This window comes from Oncorhynchus mykiss, chromosome 3 (assembly GCF_057628025.1).
Source record: "Oncorhynchus mykiss isolate SJ-2025 chromosome 3, ASM5762802v1, whole genome shotgun sequence".
Classification (NCBI taxonomy): Eukaryota; Metazoa; Chordata; class Actinopteri; order Salmoniformes; family Salmonidae; genus Oncorhynchus; species Oncorhynchus mykiss.
The window spans coordinates 29,967,178-29,986,758 of record NC_143024.1 but is presented as its reverse complement, the minus strand read 5'-3'; the positions used below and the strand labels follow the sequence as shown (position 1 = coordinate 29,986,758).

The 19,581-nt window shown below is 43.8% G+C and overlaps 1 protein-coding gene across 1 annotated transcript; it reads right to left on the bottom strand.

Annotated features, from left to right (window-relative positions):
* Positions 1–263: 263 nt before the first annotated feature.
* Positions 264–18,756, bottom strand: LOC110511593 (R-spondin-3). Its single transcript, XM_021592448.3, has 6 exons — positions 17,892–18,756; positions 10,943–11,134; positions 10,417–10,560; positions 9,986–10,132; positions 9,503–9,688; positions 264–1,890 (listed from the first exon to the last, which is right to left on the bottom strand). The coding sequence occupies exons 1-6, from the start codon at positions 17,983–17,985 to the stop codon at positions 1,652–1,654; spliced, it is 1,002 nt and encodes a 333-aa protein (XP_021448123.1). The 5' UTR covers positions 17,986–18,756; the 3' UTR covers positions 264–1,651.
* Positions 18,757–19,581: the final 825 nt, after the last annotated feature.

The following is a 19,581-nucleotide window of genomic DNA, read 5'->3' as shown; positions in this document are numbered from 1 at the left end:
TGGCCAGCGTTGGGCCATTCCCCTCACAAGGCTAAACGGGACATACTAATGGCTCAATATTATGTAATGGAATTGGAGTCATGAATAAGGGCAAGTAAGGTTGTGGTGGGTTTGATTCAGCATGTCACTGACAGTTCTTTGACTATCTATGACCATCTATTTAATGCAATTTATGTGAAGGCCTATATAAACGTACAAACAACTGTGTTGAGGATGGATATATTTTCAAAATACTTGCAAAAACGAAGCAAACGCAGTCAATCTGAAATTAGAAAGGCAGGTCTCCAGAGAGTGTTTATTGATGTAGTTGACAAATAATAAAGGGCCGATTCCATACTAGCGTGTCCCAAAAATATTTAGGTTATCTCAGAATGTTCTAGCTATTTTCACATAGAAACTTCATATGGGAGTAAGGATGTTTGATATGTTTTTTAGATTTGTACCACAAACTATTTTTGTGGGAGGAGAGTGGCCAATTCGTCCCTTTTAGACCTATAGATGTCCCCTGTAAGATGACCCATGAACTGTACATGATAAAGACAACATCGTGGTGTCATTATACTCCTTATCGAGTGCTCTAAAATATGGAGTGTCTTGTTTCTGAAATATATATATATATTTTAGAAATTGTCCACTTTTATCATGATTTTTCCCCAAATGGTTTGTGATTCAAATTGAAAAAGCATGCCAAACATCCTTCCCATGAATTAAGGTTTCATGTGACAGTTGCCAGAACAATCTGAGATACCAAAAATATTTTCAGGCATAGAATTACCCAAAGATAACAAATGAAAAACAAAGACAAGTACAAACCCATTATAGTTTATTTGACATACAGATGCTTTTGATTTCTGCTCAGGTGGCTTTAGTGAAAGCACAGATCCTGCTTACACAGACAGGCAAACTAGCACTTTGTCCAGGACGCTTCTGAACAAACATGACCAATAATAAGTTGGGTGGAAAACACTGGGGTCCGTCCTCATTCTTTCACAAAATCAATTCAGTCGGTTTGTCTCATATGTTTACTATACATCTGGATGCAGTAACCACATCTGACTGTCTGTCTTTCTGTTAGTGATATCCCATGATAATTTACTCAGCAAAAAACAACAAACAAAAACATAAAGACAACAACAACAACAATTCTACATAATGTCACAAATTAAACCTACATCGAAACCAAGACGCAAAGTTTGTTTTTAACTGGGCGGGAGCCTTTTAAATAACCGATTCAACAAGCATTTACATTGTCCCGACTCCCAATGACAAACACATCATCCCCATACTGTCACATTTCAATGTCTCACTCCTCTCCTCTCTGTACAGTCCCATCCAATCACAAGAGCAGTTTTGTTCATTCCCGTCCAATCAACAGCATTCTTGGGTCTCTCTGGTCTGGTGAAACTAGAGGACAGGACGGGAAGGGGGAGGCGGCCTCTCAGTGGTGTGTGGTGGAGGGGGGCAGATAGGTAGGTATGTAGGGGAGAAGTCCTTAGAGTCTGTAGTGGCCCGATCGAGTGACCCCATCTCTCTTGTGCATATACAGTATATATTTAAATAATACAGGTAGCAGCAGCACCCCTTCAGCAAGGAGTTGAGGGGGCGAGGGGGACAAAGAGGGGGTGGAGTGAGAGGGCTCCTCCAGGCTCTGTTACTGTGTAGGACCTCCTCCCTCAGGTGAGACAACAGGGTCTCTGTTTTGGCCTCTCCGGCGTCTTTGCTCTGTCTTGTTCCTGTTCTCAGAGTCCTCCCGGTCACCTGCCTCCCCCCTCTCCCTCTCTCTGTCCTTCTTCCTCTCCCGCCGGCCTTCCCCCTGGCTGTCCTTGTCCCGGCGGTTGTCCCGATTTCTCCTTTCGCCCCGCCGCTCACCCTTCCTCCCCTTGCCTTGCCCTAGAGATGGAAAAAACATTGAACAGAAAACACTTGTTAGTCAACTGCTGGCATCTGGTTAAAAGGTGCCTTTTGAGTTTACCAAGGAAAGAAAACAATTCTGTTTCTATACACAGCCTGTCCAATGTATCAATTTTAACGTCTCTTTATAATGATTTCTGTTGTAGATTACACTCTGATATTTTCAAGTGATCTACATGACTTTACACAGAGAGCTGGTTGAGGGTCATGGCAGGAGCTGCACTTTCAGATGAGGATATACAGAATAAGATGAATATGAAGAGAGAATGGGTGTGATGATGGCTGTCCAGGGAGTAACTCTGTAGTATGGCACAGCACAAACATGTTCCCCCTATTCACCACTAGAGGTCAGCCTTGCATCACAGACAGTGGCCACACCCTGTGAGCAAGGTTTATTTCAGCTGTTGCAATTCTCCACTGAAAGGCTTTGTCAAAAATAGAATGCCTTTAAATAGTTTATCTGCTCAGTTGATCTGCTCTTTCGCCATCTCATGAACAAATCAATTTCATGGAATGTTGTAGAGGTTACCACTGAAAGCTGAAAAGCCCCACATCATTAATATAAAACACCCCGAGAGAGAGAGAGAGAGAGAGAGAGAGAGAGAGAGAGAGAGAGAGAGAGAGAGAGAGAGATCGACAAAATGAAAAGCAGCAGGATTGCGAAACTGCTGAGGTAGGCATGGAGCCCCTCTCTCCCCCTGGCCCCCCTTCAGCCTGTGTCCATTAATCAGCCCAGCCGTGCTCTGAGCTCCGCTCCATCCTGACCAGGCAGAGAAGGGCTCGCAGCGCACGCCAGCCCAACGCTGACCCACACATTCCTGGGGTCCAGCCAGTGCGATATAGGGCCCTGCCATACAACTCTGTTTAGTCTTCCCTGGCTCTGGTCGGCAGGAATAATGAAAGCACACCAGCCTCAAAGGTGAGACAAAACTGGTGCTGGCACTGGTGCTAGCTCTCCCCAGCTGTAATCTGTATCTGAGCTCAGGGCAGGAGAGGAGGAGAGGCCCCCATACATCCCACAAGGCCAGGAAGATTGTAGGGTGTGTGTGTGTGTCCAGTGTGTGTTTATGGCATATGTGTGTGTGTGTGTGTGTGTGTGTGTGTGTGTGTGTGTGTGTATAGTGCAGTGTGAAAGAGGCATTATTGAAAGGGCTTTGGTGGGTTGCTCTTGCAGCAGGAGTGTAGGGTCCAAACAATGTTTGGGGGTGTAGAGAGGGATAGAGAGAAAGTGAGAGCAAGAGAGAGTGAGATAACTAGATAATGAGAGAGAGAGAGAGAGAGAGAGAGAGACTGGAACAGAGACACAGCGAGAGAGAGCAAGAGAATGATAGAGAGAAAAAGAATGATGGAGACAGAGAGAGAGAGGGGGAGACAGAGAGATACACACAGAGAGACAGGGAGATAGAGAGAGAGACAAGGAGAAAGAGAGAGACAGGGAGACAGAGAGAGACACTCAGAGAGATGGAGATAGAGAGAGAGACACACAGAGCGACAGGGAGATATAGACAGGGAGACAGACAGAGACACTCAGAGAGACAGGGAGATAGAGACACACAGGTAGATAAACAGAGAGGGAGATGGAGAGAGACAGAAAGAGACAGGGAGATAGTGAGAGAGACACACACGGAGACAGGGAGACAGAGAGAGAGACACTCAGAGAGACATGGTGATAGAGAGAGACAGAGAGACAGGGAGACAGAGAGAGACACTCTGAGAGACAGGAAGATAGAGAGAGAGAGACATGGATAGAGAGAGAGTCGCACAGAGAGACTGGGAGACAGAGAGAGAGGGAGACAGAGAGTCTCAGAGAGACAGGGAGATAGAGAGAGACACACAGAGGGAGACAATGAGATAGACATGGAGACAGAGAGAGACACTCAGAGAGACAGGAAGATAGAGAGAATCACACAGAGAAAGACGGGGAGATAGAGAGAGACAATGGGATAGAGAGAGAGAGTGAAATAGAGAGACAGGGATATATGAATATATACAGTGCCTTGCGAAAGTATTCGGCCCCCTTGAACTTTGCGACCTTTTGCCACATTTCAGGCTTCAAACATAAAGATATAAAACTGTATTTTTTTGTGAAGAATCAACAACAAGTGGGACACAATCATGAAGTGGAACAACATTTATTGGATATTTCAAACTTTTTTAACAAATCAAAAACTGAAAAATTGGGCGTGCAAAATTATTCAGCCCCTTTACTTTCAGTGCAGCAAACTCTCTCCAGAAGTTCAGTGAGGATCTCTGAATGATCCAATGTTGACCTAAATGACTAATGATGATAAATACAATCCACCTGTGTGTAATCAAGTCTCCGTATAAATGCACCTGCACTGTTAGGTCCGTTAAAAGCGCAGAGAGCATCATGAAGAACAAGGAACACACCAGGCAGGTCCGAGATACTGTTGTGAAGAAGTTTAAAGCCGGATTTGGATACAAAACGATTTCCCAAGCTTTAAACATCCCAAGGAGCACTGTGCAAGCGATAATATTGAAATGGAAGGAGTATCAGACCACTGCAAATCTACCAAGACCTGGCCGTCCCTCTAAACTTTCAGCTCATACAAGGAGAAGACTGATCAGAGATGCAGCCAAGAGGCCCATGATCACTCTGGATGAACTGCAGAGATCTACAGCTGAGGTGGGAGACTCTGTCCATAGGACAACAATCAGTCGTATATTGCACAAATCTGGCCTTTATGGAAGAGTGGCAAGAAGAAAGCCATTTCTTAAAGATATCCATAAAAAGTGTCGTTTAAAGTTTTCCACAAGCCACCTGGGAGACACACCAAACATGTGGAAGGAGGTGCTCTGGTCAGATGAAACCAAAATTGAACTTTTTGGCAACAATGCAAAACGTTATGTTTGGCGTAAAAGCAACACAGCTGAACACACCATCCCCACTGTCAAACATGGTGGTGGCAGCATCATGGTTTGGGCCTGCTTTTCTTCAGCAGGGACAGGGAAGATGGTTAAAATTGATGGGAAGATGGATGGAGCCAAATACAGGACCATTCTGGAAGAAAACCTGATGGAGTCTGCAAAAGACCTGAGACTGGGACGGAGATTTGTCTTCCAACAAGACAATGATCCAAAACATAAAGCAAAATCTACAATGGAATGGTTCAAAAATAAACATATCCAGGTGTTAGAATGGCCAAGTCAAAGTCCAGACCTGAATCCAATCGAGAATCTGTGGAAAGAACTGAAAACTGCTGTTCACAAATGCTCTCCATCCAACCTCACTGAGCTCGAGCTGTTTTGCAAGGAGGAATGGGAAAAATGTCAGTCTCTCGATGTGCAAAACTGATAGAGACATACCCCAAGCGACTTACAGCTGTAATCACAGCAAAAGGTGGCCCTACAAAGTATTAACTTAAGGGGGCTGAATAATTTTGCACGCCCAAGTTTTCAGTTTTTGATTTGTTAAAAAAGTTTGAAATATCCAATAAATGTCGTTCCACTTCATGATTGTGTCCCACTTGTTGTTGATTCTTCACAAAAAAATACAGTTTTATATCTTTATGTTTGAAGCCTGAAATGTGGAAAAAGGTCGCAAAGTTCAAGGGGGCCGAATACTTTCGCAAGGCACTGTATATATTTATAAAGAGAGAGAGACAGGGATATATGTATATATATATTTATAGAGGGAGAGAGAGAGAGAGAGACAGGGATATATGTATATATATATATTTATATAGAGAGAGAAAGAGAGAGAGACACATAGAGAGAGCGACAGGGAGATAGCGTGAGAGACAGGAAGATAGAGAGAGACACACAAAGAGAGAATGATAAAGAGAATGAGAGAGAATGATAGAGAGAAAAAGAGAATGAGAGAGAATGATAGAGAGAAAAAGAGAATGAGAAAGAATGATAGAGAGAGTGATAGAGAGAGAATGAGGGAGAGAGAGAATGATAGAGAGAGAGAATGAGAGCGATAGAGAGAGAATGATAGAGAGAGAAAGAGATGAGCAGCATTCTGAATCTGACTCCGCCCCCCCATCCCACCCCACCTCTGGCTCTTTCAACACAGGAAGTCCCCTCTACACACATTGTTTTGTTTGTCATAACCATTTAAAGATAAGCGGCTTAGTCATAATCTCTGGGTTTCCTAAAACCCAAGGCACAACTTCATCTGGGCTCGTGTTGAGGTGATTACTGGGTATGTTTATCAGAGAAGGCTTTTGTCTGTCTGAACTGTGTCTATGGATTCTATAAACTGTCCAGCGATGCAGTGGACCCGAAGGAGACACTTGAATTAAAACACTTTCAACAGAGATTTAGCACATTCTTACCAGCATGGTCATCACCGCTACACTGCAGTGGATGACTGGCAGTGTTTTTTGGGATGGTTTGTGTGTGTGTGTGTGTGTGTGTGGGGGGGGGGGGGGGGGGCAGCTATTATAAAACAAACATTTTGATGTGACGTGTGTCCACGTAAAGTATGATCAGGCATGTGGTTTATATAAACTGTAAAATAGAACTGTGAAAAATGACTATAAAAGTAATATCAACAGAGCTGGATTATAAGATTACTGTAACTAAGGACAGCTTTCAAAAGTGTTGCAACTTCACAAGAGTTTATGCAAGTGCTTGGCTTTCACATTGCTTAGCCCTAGCTAGATATCTCAGCTGAATTGATACTTTCATTGAACTGTCATCTGGCATTGATTATTTACCATTTTTATCATAGAGTTGGGGTGAAAAGGGGAGATATAGAGAGAGAAAGTGAAAGAGAGAGCAGTGAGTGTAAGAAAACTGCTGAAATTGTTTCTCGGGATCACCCTCCAACACACACTCCTATGCAGTGCAATTACACTGATATCCCTACAGTGCATTGGTTGCACAAAGTACTAGACATCATGCTGCTCAGTGCTCACTGGTGTGCAGACCGTTTGTGTGTTAGGGTGCCTGTGTGTGCAGACCGTTTGTGTGTTAGGGTGCCTGTGTGTGCATGCGGGGAAACAGTCTGGCCCGCAGTCAGAGAGGGGATGTGCAGGAGCATAATTAGTCTAATGACGCATAGGGGGCAACATCCTCCATGGCAGGCACACTGTCGTCCAGGGGGCTTTTGGTGGGAGCCAGGCTGGGATTAAAGGCTCTGGGCTGTCCCACAGGAGAAATGCCCGGAGCTTTGAAGGCTACGGGACGCCTGTCCCGCTCCCCCTCGCTGGGGGACGGGAGGGGGCTACCTTCTAGCTGGGTTAGATAGATAGGGGAACGGTGGTTTGGAGGACAAATTAGCTGCAGTTGTTAACACAAAGGAGACAGCAGGCAGACAGGCGAGGACATGTATGTTAACATTTACGACAACCAAGCATGTTGAAGGAGGGGGAGGAGGACACTGTACACTGAAAAGATATGACACCTCTGGCTACTGTAGCTCAACAGAGCTTACTAGAGATGAAACGACCAAATCAGAGTTGTGTTAAAGAGGAAGAGTGAAAGTGAGGGTTCTTGCCCTGTGATTCATTCTGTGACATTCCATATTTCTCTAAGTACTGGACCTGTTTAAAGTCCAGCTCCTGTTGTCATTTTTGTGGATAAGGAGCGTAAAACCTCCTTGATTCATATTGAGAGTTCCTGCTCTCTGATTCATAAGGAGGGGGAGGACTGGGGGTGACATGGAGGTTACAACGTTCTGTTTAAAAACAGAAAAGACCGATGGAGAGAGCCAAAAGAGAAGAAGTTAGAAAACAACAGCCATTAGGGAGAGCTGGAGGGAGACAGCAAGAGAGACGGGGAGAAAAGAGACAGGGAGAGAAAAGGGGGAGAAAAGACACGGAGAGAGAAAAGAGACAGGGAGAGAAAAGAGACAGGGAGAGAAAAGGGGGAGAAAAGAGACAGGGAGAGAAAAGAGACGGGAAGAGAAAAGAGACAGGGAGAGAAAAAGGAGAGAAAAGAGACAGGGAGAGAAAAGAGACGGGGAGAGAAAAGAGACAGGGAGAGAAAAGGGGGAGAAAAGAGACAGGGAGAGAAAAGGGGGAGAAAAGAGACAGGGAGAAAAGAAGAGAGAGAAAAAGAGAGAGCTCTTTCTAGAGAAAGACAAAACTTGGCTGGAGAAATAACAAATAAACCTGGTCTGGGGATGGACGGAGGCCCTTGGGGAGCAATGGAGGGAAGATGGAGGGGTGAAGGGATAGAGGGAGGAGGATGTATCAGTGTCTGAGGGGCTGGTGGGGATTAGAGCGAGCTGGCGGAGGTCGGACCAGTGACCCCGTGGCGTATGCGGAACGTAAACACGGAGCGGAGGGGACGCGCCAGAGCAGATAATTAGCTCTGCTCACTGGATGTTCCAGGAGCCGGCCGGCCGACCCGGGGGAAGCAGCTGGGTAATCACACGCAGGGGCAAGGTCGATAACCGTGTGTGTGTGTGTGTGTGTGTGTGTGTGTGTGTGTGTGTGTGTGTGTGTGTGTGTGTGTGTGTGTGTGTGTGTGTGTGTGTGTGTGTGTGTGTGTGTGTGTGTGTGATAACCAGGCCTCGGCCTACAGTGTGTAACCGGCACCCACCCACACACCTACCCACCCACAGCTCTGGCCTGCCTCCACCCCGCTCAGGCCGATCAGCACAGCACCGACTCCACACTAAGACCCCCACTCCACCACGGGACAGGGGAACAGGAGCCCCATTCAGGAGGAAGGAGGGGTGGTGTGTTTTTTTGGGGTGTGCAAAAGAGAGTATCAGCAGGGTGGAGAAAAAGGGGAGAAAGAGAGAAAGACGACAGACTGGGGGAGGAGCAGAGGCCACATTTCACAGCCTAAATGACAGATTCAACCCAACCAGGACTCTTTACAAATTACCGCCTATGGTTTTTAAAGGGACCAGTTGATGTGGGTGTGTATTCAGATCTGTATGTGTGTTGGCAGCTGCTGTTATTAGTCTAAACTAATGCTGATTCCCCTCGTCGCCTCATGGCTCCCCAAGGGAGGATGTTTGAGGAGTCTGTGTGTTTCTGCTTCACAGTAAACTTTTCTGCTGAATCGCTACTGAGGGGTTGTGTTTGTGCTGTAAGTAAGGCTGCCTAGAAGCCCTGGTGGGCTGGGGGCCTGGGGGGCTCGAGGGCTGAGGGCCTGTTGTCTGACCCTTAACACTACAGTCAGGGCCGGCTGAAGGATCAGTCTCCCCTCAGCCACCAATGACAAACAAACCACATACAAATATAATAAGCAACAAGCAAATCTATTTTTATGACCCCAAACTCCTTCTTACAAACACTCTTTCTGTTTGGCTTCGGTTGAAAACATATTTTTGGTAATTCATTAGAAATCATCAGATCAATGTTTACGAGGAAAAATCAAGTGTTTTGACATATTTTTATAATCCGTAAAGTCTGGATTTGAAGAGTTAGAGCAACAACACACAGGCATTTCACCATTATCCACTAACCACAATGCATATCCTTAAAGTCAACAATTCAGGTCCCTTAAGGAGAGGAGAGGAGTGGCAGATGACTGACCAGTCATTTCAGATTATAGTCTAGAGACAAAGTTGGTTCCGGAACTCTAGCCTGCAACTGTACTAACAATGGAGATAGTGACCTGTCCTACTACTGATGATCCCCGGTATAGTTATTATAGTATTTACCTGGACATCGCCTCCTCTTGAGGACACACTCTTTCTTTTCCCAGATGGGGGGACAGGGTTTTCCGTAGGCGGTAGGGAACTGGACAACTTCCCGGGTCCTCGTCTCCTCACCCCATTTAAATCCACAGGTTTTCCCTGACCGGGAGCAGGGGCTCCACTCTCCCCACTCACCCACTGCGCAGTGCACTGCACAAATAATTAAGAAAGAGGAGGAGACACATACTGTATGTTACAAGAGGCATAGACCAAAGATATTAACAACCAAAATTCACATATAGAAGGGCAAAGCATTTGAAGTAAACACCAGTGGAGTCTAGTGCCACTTTAAATCGGAGGTTGGGCTTATTGTTTTGGCTGGATACTGAACACACCATGTGTTTGATGTGTTTCATACCTTTCCTTTCCGGCCCAATGAGCCCATCCTCAGATTTCCTCACCAGCCTCCACTGGTAAACACTCTCTCCTACTTGTTCTGGAGCTCACCTTGAAGGGAACACTCCATGAGTTTGTCGTTTGGTTCAAACTCATCTGGACAGACGTGGTGACACTTCCCCAGCAGCAGGTACAGGCCTGGTCTGCACCTCGTACATGTGTCATTGATCAGACAGGCATCACAGTCCGCAGGACACTCTGAAACACCAACACATACATAATATTACACCTGCATTGGAATCAAATCACATCAATACACACAACAAAGACCTTTCCAATTACATTTAACTGCATTCTTCCATTCTAAGAAAACCAAATGCAATACGATATGCTATTTTAACTCCACATTTTACATCATGTGATTGAGACATAGAAACAAATATGTAACGTTAATACACTACACTAGCCCTCTCTTTGTAACGTGTCTAACACCAACACCGTCAGGACTTGACAATAACGTAACAGTCTAATATTCTACTCACTGGGAACACATTCCCTTTGTGTGTCGCTGCAGACCAGGCTCTCTGGGCAGCTCTCCTGGCACTTGCCCAGGTGGAGATAGTACCCCGCTCGGCACCGCATGCAAAGGTTCTTATTGAAGCAAGAATCACACTCCGGCCTGCACTCTGAAACACCCAGTCAGTCAGTCAACAGCCTGCAAGATTATGTTGCTCTTGAAGTGATTTGTTGAACATGCAGTATGTTAGAATGAGCAGCACTCTAAAACAGGACAATTGGCTGCACATCGATGCACATCTCGTTATGAGATTTTAGTGTACAAAATAATAGAAGATCATGCATTTGGAGTGACTGGCATGCAGTGATACCAAATAGACTTAATACATACACTAAAACACAGATTAAGCCTAGTCCTGGACTAAAAAGCATGCAGATTCTCAGTTGAAATAGCTTTTTAGTCTAGGACTAGGCTTAATCTGTCTATGTAAACCGTCCCTTAGTGTAAAAGTAGAGGTAGGTTACGTCTTTGGTAATAGCCATGCAACTTACTTGTGCATGTGTTTCTGTCTGGTGAGCGGGTGCCGTAGAAACCACTGGGGCAGGAGGGCAGACACACCCCCATCTGCCTCATCCCATTTCTCTCCAGGAAGATAAAGAGGCGGGGCTTACAGGACAGACAGCCATTATAATCAGAGCAGGTCAGACAGCCTCCCTGGCACCCTGAGCTTACCCCTGGGTTCTCTGCAGGTAAGACGGAGGGAGATGATGTGGCACAGAAGGACAAAAGTCAGTTTAGACATTTTACTTTGTATGTGTCTCAAATGGCACAACATTGACTTTATAGTGTACTGCAGAAGTAGTGCACTATAGGAATAGGTTGCCATTTGGGAAGCAACCATACAATCAGTAGGCACAGGGTTTCTCAAACTTTTTGGGATACTGTACCCCCCCAATCACATTTTGATCTGCCTGAAGTACCCCACTCCTCCTGTACAACTGATCGTTTGGCATATGGGTCCTTTCCAAGTACCCTGTGTACAGGCCAGGTTGGCAGGTACCCTCACAGGGTACTGCTACCCAAAGATGAGAAGCACTGATTAAGCAGAGACTCTTAATCCAGAGTGCTTTATAATAACATAAGTGTATTCAACTAAAGTAATTGAGACAACGACATGATCATTGCAAAAAGGCATTGTCTTATGTCAGGTGGCGTCACTCCTACGTGATGCTTGTCCCTAAACTGACATGGTAGCATATCTGACTTTAACAATATGCAAAAGATGCATCATCACCCAGCCACACTAAACCAACCAACAACGGTGGAACAGAGGAACATCCCTCAACATGTTGTTACACTATCATTTACATTCAATAGAACTAATGTGGAAATGGAGATATCCTACGTTTTTAAAAGAATCGACAATGCCAATCCAAGTTATAGTTTTAATATATTACTGCGGCTGTGAGACAGATGGTGTTAACCAACACTGCAACTCAACACATCACACGTCAACATATCACAAATCAACTACGCCTCTCTCTCTCTCTCTCTCTCTCTCTCTATGCCAATTAAATAAAGAGGGACTACTGCTTACATTTAAACAAATATAGCTCTTCAGACTATATGAACTGTTTGTAGTCTATGACTTCTATCCAACTACCGCAACGAGGATACCAAATAGCCAACAAAGCGTTTGGATGGTGACAAAATGCTACAGATTTACAGATTTTTCTGGGAACAATGACCATAGAACAACTCAATACTAAACATGACAGGCAACAAGCAGGCCTGTGGACTCTCTTGGAGGGAAAAATAATCAAATGAGACGTCAAGCATACCAAGGTTCGCACGCAATGCCAGAAGCCGCGCACTTCTTATTCTCGCTCTCTCCACAGAAGGAGTACAGTTTATTCGTTGTACTATGACTAAAAGGACGAAACAATTTGGCAACATTATCAATATTCAGACAGACCTCCAGCTGACTGTCTGGCCATGACACTGCGAACACAGCCAAATGAGTAAGATGAGTAATCGGCACTGGCACTGATAACTTTGCAACATGTCTCAAATTCATCTTCATTATGCTTTGTGTTGAAGATAAGCCTATCTGTCGACCCACATCGTTCACAGGGTCGACTGTGTTATAAACAGGGAAAGGCTGAGCTTTCATTATGACTGATGGTAGGATTAGAAAGGGATTGCAAAACTGCCTGTCTGTAGGCCTATACATTCTACTCAGATAGCAAGTCTTGTGTCAGAGATATTTCCATAGGCTCAGAAAAAAGCCCTGCCAGAATGTGAATAACATCATATTTCTCTGTTGGTTGGTGTGGAGGTTGGCACCTGCTCAGGTTGAAATTATTAACATTTTATGTATGCAAAATGTTCACAGGAAAGTGTTATTACTCAGACTTTGGAGTTGGTCTCCAGGTTAAAGTCCTGCATAAATGTGTCCAGTCTCTACTATAATAAGGAGGCTATAAAATGCCCAGGGTAGGACAGTGTCTTTGAAAGAGGGATAGTGTCATCACAGTATGTGAGAAGTCTACAGTCAAATGGGGAACTGAGCAGAGGCTCCATTACCACAAACTGTCATCTTGGACTGGGCATAAGTGAAAACTCATGCGTCCAGACTGCCACTGCTGATTTAAGCTATGTGTGACTGATTTGTAGGGCAGGATGTCAAAGGGCTTAACTCTCAACTCTTGTTGAATTACAGAGCTTGACCTCAGAGGATGGTGGAGATGAGGACAGACTGGTTGAGAGGAGAAGAGGTTGGGTATGTACTAGGACTACCAGCAGGAACTGCAAGTGAGTACCTGACTGAGGATATATATTGCTATTTCACACTACTGATCCAAGCTGAACTGAGCTGTATTGGTCCTGGTTATGCATCTACTGTTCCTTAGTTGCTGGAACCATGCAGGAAAGGACATGTGAAAAGATCATATCTGAGCCTGCACATTATAGTTTGGGTTGGCACAATGTGAAAAGGGTACTAGCAGGTGGCTCTGGGTTACTTTAAACCAGGAGTGCTCAAACTTTTGGGATTGGTGGGACAAAATATAATCTGAGTGGTGGGCCGCGGGCCAAACAAATGTACATGATTTATTTAAAAACAAGGTAAACAATACCCTTTTAGGGTCGTGAAATAATAGCTTTTTTGAAGGTAATCATAAAATGTCACTTCAAACATGAATCAAATCATAGCCATATAACTTGACACACATTCTGATTACCACCCACTGGGCAAAAACTACTTGAATCAACATTGTTACCACGTCAAATTGAATGTGATGACTTTGAATTAACGTGGAAAATCGATTGCAAAAAAGTTACCAACGCAAGTGAATTTTGACTTTATTTTACACACATGTTTACCGAAATCCAACTATGTGGTGATTTTTGTTGTTGTGGTTGATTTCACGTTGAATTCATGTTAGCTGGCAACTCAAGCCAATGTAAATCAAAACTAGACGTTGAAATGACTTCTGTGCCCAGTGGGCAGATGTATTACATTTTTTACCATTGTAGCATAGAAACTGCAATCAAGTTTCTGTTCATAAGGCTAATGACTTTAATGTGTGCAGGTTTTGGGGGGGGCCTAAGCCCCCCACTTCGCACGCAAAACATTTTAGTGTTACCCCTCTTGGCCGCGGAGAGAAATATTTGCAGCTTTAAAGTTAATGGGGGGGGGGGGGGGGGTGTTGCAGTTTAAATCAGATTTTCAGCAATTCTACAAACGTTTCCATGGGGCAGAGAGGAAATGTTGCATTTTTTTCTATGCTACAATGGTAAAAAATGCAATACATCTGTCCACTCAAGAGCTGGGTTATTGGCCAGAGAATGGCATGCATGGTACCTGATGCAATGACAGGGAGCACCTCACTGAGTCAGATATTTTGAGCTCATTTAGTAGATGTCCCTTGATGGTTAAGGTAAGGGTTTGGGGAATGTACGCAGATCCTATATCAGTTCTTAGGGGGAACATCTCAGGGGCAACTTCTGGGATTGCGACACATGGTAAGAGCTAGTCTCAGTATTCACCACTGCAGAGCTACGCAAGGAGCATATCAGTGTGTGCAGTAGGTGTTTTTATCCTCCTAGTTCTCTGGCATATCGTGCCGTGGGTGAGTTGTTGGCCTTTTCTCCCTCCTTCACTTCAGGGTTAGCTGCCAGATTGCCATAGATCACAGAGATTGTGTTTGAAATATTTTAGCAATCTTTACAACTGCTGTCCATTTGCCCTCATGTGTTCCTGCCAAGGCCCCCTAATTCACAGAACCCTTAACACAGAGGAATTTTGCCTGCCCTTGCCTAGCTCGCACTGACACAACAGGGCAATCCCATGGTAACAGAATTATGCTAAGACTCTGATTTTTCACTTTAAAATGAATGCCAAACAAAAAACCATTGATTTCAAAGTTTAACAAACGATAGAACTCTATGCATAATGACTTCTTTGAACAATTTACATAGGACATTTTTTTAAATCTACATTTTCTGGAAAATCGGTGCAGATGCAAAGTTCTTCCTGGAAATGGGTTTTTGTAACATTGTCAGTGGAAATTGTTAAAAGTAGTCCTTGTGTATATAGTTTGTTCAACTTTGAAATCAATGTTTTTTTGTTTGGTATACATTTTAAAGTAAGAAATCTGAGTCTCAGCATAATTCTGTTACCATGGAATTGCCCAACATCAATTAGGCGGCTTGCATACAAACAACAAAATTGTTCTTGCATGAGGTCTGTCCTGTGAGGTCTGTCTTGTTGGGTCTGTCTTGTGAGGTCTGTCCTGTGAGGTTTGTCCTGTGAGGTCTGTACTGTGAGGTCTGTACTGTGAAGTCTGTACTGTGACGGTTCAATTGCCTGAACTGCTTGAACCACTTGTAAAATGAAAATCATTGACCACAAGATGAAAACAACCATGATTATTTTGAGCATCATGTGTAGATATAAACAAAACGGCTAACAGCAGAATGATGAAGGCAAACACGCAAGTCATAGGGCACAGACCTAAAAAAAAATAAGTTTGCCTTTCCAAGATGTTTTCTTAATCAAACTCTGTAGTGTTGAACCTCTGCATATCTCCCCCTCCTTCAATTTCATTATCTGTCCTTCTTTCCCTTTATTAGGAATCCAATCTGTTATTCACACCTAGTGTCTATTTTAGACCCACTAGAAATCATTCTGGCCTCTATTCTAGAACACACAGAAATCATTCTGGCCTCTATTCTAGAACACACAGAAATCATCTGGCATCTATATTCTAGACCACATAGAAATCATTCTGGCCTCTATTCTAGAAATCATTATGCTATCTTGTGTTTTCTCGCAGGCATTCATATCTCTCATTTGTGGATACATCAAGGGCAGAAGGAAGTGGACTGTTTTTGGCCAGTTGACTGCATGGTCAGGTCCCTGACTGAGAGCTCATTCACCCTGCTCTCTCTGTCTGACTATCACAGATAGTCATATGTCAGGTCGGCCTCCTTCAATTAGCGCCAGCTAAGTAGGCTGCGATGCGCTAGGGGAGGCCCACAGTTTGTCTATCTGGAATGCACCCACAAACCAATGTGGACCCACAATTTCTACGCAGGCATGTAGGGTTTAGATAAGAAGATGATATATCAAGTTGAAGAAGTGGTTCTTAAGACGTTAAACACTTCTTCAGGCAATGCGTATGGGACGCACCCCAAAACCGCTATTGTTTGTTACCAGCCTACCTTTCCAGATAACAATCCACCTGGCATCAGGTGATGCATGCAATACTCAACCATTCTACTAAGGCAGAAGAGCACATCTGGAAGCTCATCTGGAACTTCAATATAGTGCAGAGAGAGAATAATAAAGCAAGCTCCATGGTACTACTGACAAGATACAGGGTGAGACCTGTGGAGTTACTTGACACAGAACATGATATCTATTAGGCTTAAAGAAAGATGCTGAACGGATACCTTCATGCAGAGTTCTCCAACTCTGGTCCTGGAGAACTACTGGAAGTGCTGGCTTTTGTTCCAGCCCAGCACTAACACACAGAACTGGGGTTGGAGAACCCTGCCATGGTCAATGTTGCTGATACTCTGAACATCTAGGAAGCAAAACAAAAAATGAGTAAAGTGTCTACTGATTTACCTGAGCTTCTTTGTTGTGTTTTGGATATGATGATAGTTTTGCTTCAGAGCTTTGAAATACTGTAAATAATTTCATACAAGATACTAACCCCTCTGAATTTCTAACTGAAAAATTGTTGTATTCTGAATTGCCAAATAAATATGAACATATGAGTTCCCTCTTCCATTTTTTCAACACCACAAAAAATGATCACCACAGAAAGTCACAGTTATGGTAAACAAAAAAAATGTGTTACAGCTTTGGCAATTCTACACAGAACGCCCTTTAAAGATGAACATGGCCAGGCTTTCATGTATTTTCACATTAGATGCACAATCTTATATTCTACATGTATTACAATCAAGAAGATAACTGTATCAGCATCCTCTAACAGCGGTTAGATGGCACGCGCTGCCACATGCTCAAAGCTTCTACTCAGTGTTGCAGAGGAAGCACAAGCACTGAAGACATTCCATAACATCAGTGAAATGCAAATATAATACACTTCAGATGAACTTTCTATGTAATGAATCATTTAGATCAGAAAGTTATAACATACTTGTCGGCAGACATGCCGCGTAAAAAGTGCTCTGCCACTGGCCGCTAGAGAGCGATGGGAACTAGGGGATGCAGCGCGCACTGCGGACGGAGCTTTGTGGAATAAACTTCTAAGAAAACTGTCAGGGAACAGTGACTGGTTGAATTTTATCAGTAAAAAATGACAAACCCGAGGGTCATGTAATGTTGAACGCCATGCAGTCCAATGATTGACTGCGATGTGGTTGAGGACGAAATGTGCGTAAAATTGGCCGCTGCAGAGAGTAAAGTACGCATATTGCTTTTGTAGACACCATATAGTGAGTTCCACAGAGGCATGTTGCCTAGTGATTAAAATGAAAGTTTATTGATCTGAAAACACATTTTTTAGATTGGTCGAGTTGCCTTTGATTATAACTAAATGCGGGCTGTACTTAAAAAACGGTATCATATTATAAATTATAAGCTACCCACCCTATCAACATTGTTTGGACACATTCATTTATGGGAAGTTTCATATGTTGTAATAGAGATTGAACCACAGGACTATGTTATTACATCTCCACCTCAACCAAAAAACATTCCAACCCAATTAGGCATATTTCCTAAAGCCATGCTATGATCTTTCATTGTAAATGTCATTGTCAAGTATGAGATGTTCAAATCATATCGGTTAACCTTGATACAGTACTCATATTGTTATGTTATTTATACATCTACATGAAAAGATGTATGTCATATGGTATGATAGGCACTACAACACTACAGTAGGGTTCAATGGAACAGAGACCAGGAGCATGTGTGTGCGCGCGAGCAACTCACTGCATGCGCGGGCGCTCTTTACTCACGTTTATGTTGCCGATACCTAGAGGGTTGCTGCTGACAATCAGTGTATTCCATGCAGTGCAAGATCAAAACAAAGGAGATCAGTTGTAATTGCATAGTAACCCGGAGATGATGACTTGAATAGCCAATGTCAATGTCCTCCAGAAAAGTGCAGCTTTGATTCCACTTTTTTGAGAGGGAATGTGTTGTCTTATTCCTGGAAAGAGCAGAATCCCCTGCTCTGCGCAGAGAGTGATGTCTGATTTACGATGGCCCAATGACACCTGGGCCGTTTAGACAGTAACATCCTTGATAGAATCCTCATGTGTGCCACAAAGCGAGACCAAATCAGGTATCCGTAGTGAGCATATTCCCACAACCAAACCGTTAGATTATCATCCACCGCGGGAAAAATAAGATACTCAAAGAAAGAAAGCGTAGATCATATAATCGAGGCTGGCATATTGATACAGTTTCAGTTGTCTTCCTGTATCCTCCACTGATACTCTCTCGAATTTCCCCGCACGTCCAGGTGTGAGGGCTACTTTATTGTGCCCTGCGTGTAGGAGGTCATCGCGTCATCCCCATCATCTAACAGAGTAGACAAAAACTGGGAGCCGCGCGCGTCACTGGCTGCAGCAGCACCTAACTGTAATAAAGTACCAAGATTCGACGAGGTGAGAACCAACTTGATTGTCGCGCACTTCTCGTTGTTCGACAGTTAAAGCAAAAATAATCTGCGCAGTTTCAGCTCTTTTCAGTTTTGCGTGCAATACTCATTTCCCCACTCCAACTCGCTCTCTTATGACTTCAGCCCTCTGCGGTCTCCCTCTACACGCTCGAAAGTTTATTTAGAGGGCAAGCACCCCCACGTTAGATTTCCTTCGCGTTTGACCCCTCCGTTGAGAAGACTTTTACTTGGCATGGTGTTGATAATGTGTCTTTGGGAAATTGCGCTGTTTTACGCACGTAGTATTTCTATGGAATTTCAGATATTCACTGTTTATGGCCAAATAGTCCTTTTAATTTCGATTTTATGATGCACTTTTATTATGTTTGATTACTGTTATTTTTGGCTACAGAGAAACACACTTTAAAAGTTTTAATTGTTTGTAGATGGCACTAATTGCAATCATCAAGAACACAAAAAAGAAGTGCACTTGTGCTAGAAAGCCTTATTGCATGACGTGCTGTTTATTTTGTGTCGTTTTTGATGTACAATCACTTGAAACTTCAAGAGACAAGTCTCCCATTCTCTGCTTGTATATAACACGCGAGCTTGGTCTAGTGTGCAGCGAGCGGAACCTCTGATGGGACCTGCGGTCGCGTAACTCTCACAGAGAGAGAGAGAGAGAGTGAGAGGGAGAGAGTGAGAGGGAGAGGGAGACATTTCCTAGTATAGCCTAATCTGGTTTGAGGGGGCCTGTCGAGTAAAGTGTGGTATACAATTAACCAAAAGCCAGGCTCCTCCTTAACTCGCGTCTTTTGAAGCTACTGAATCTATTCCATTTTAGACTGACGTAATTCTCCACGGCAATTATGGCTCTTGAGTTTGTTTATGAATTTGTGCACTTTAGAGATAAAATACGAGAAGACGATCAGTGAGCTGCTCGAGGGACTCAACATGGGACCCTCTCTAAAGGAGTCTCTGTATTGCATATATATGCTGTCATTACACGCCGTAACCAGTTGGGTATGCCGTACGGAGCGCGC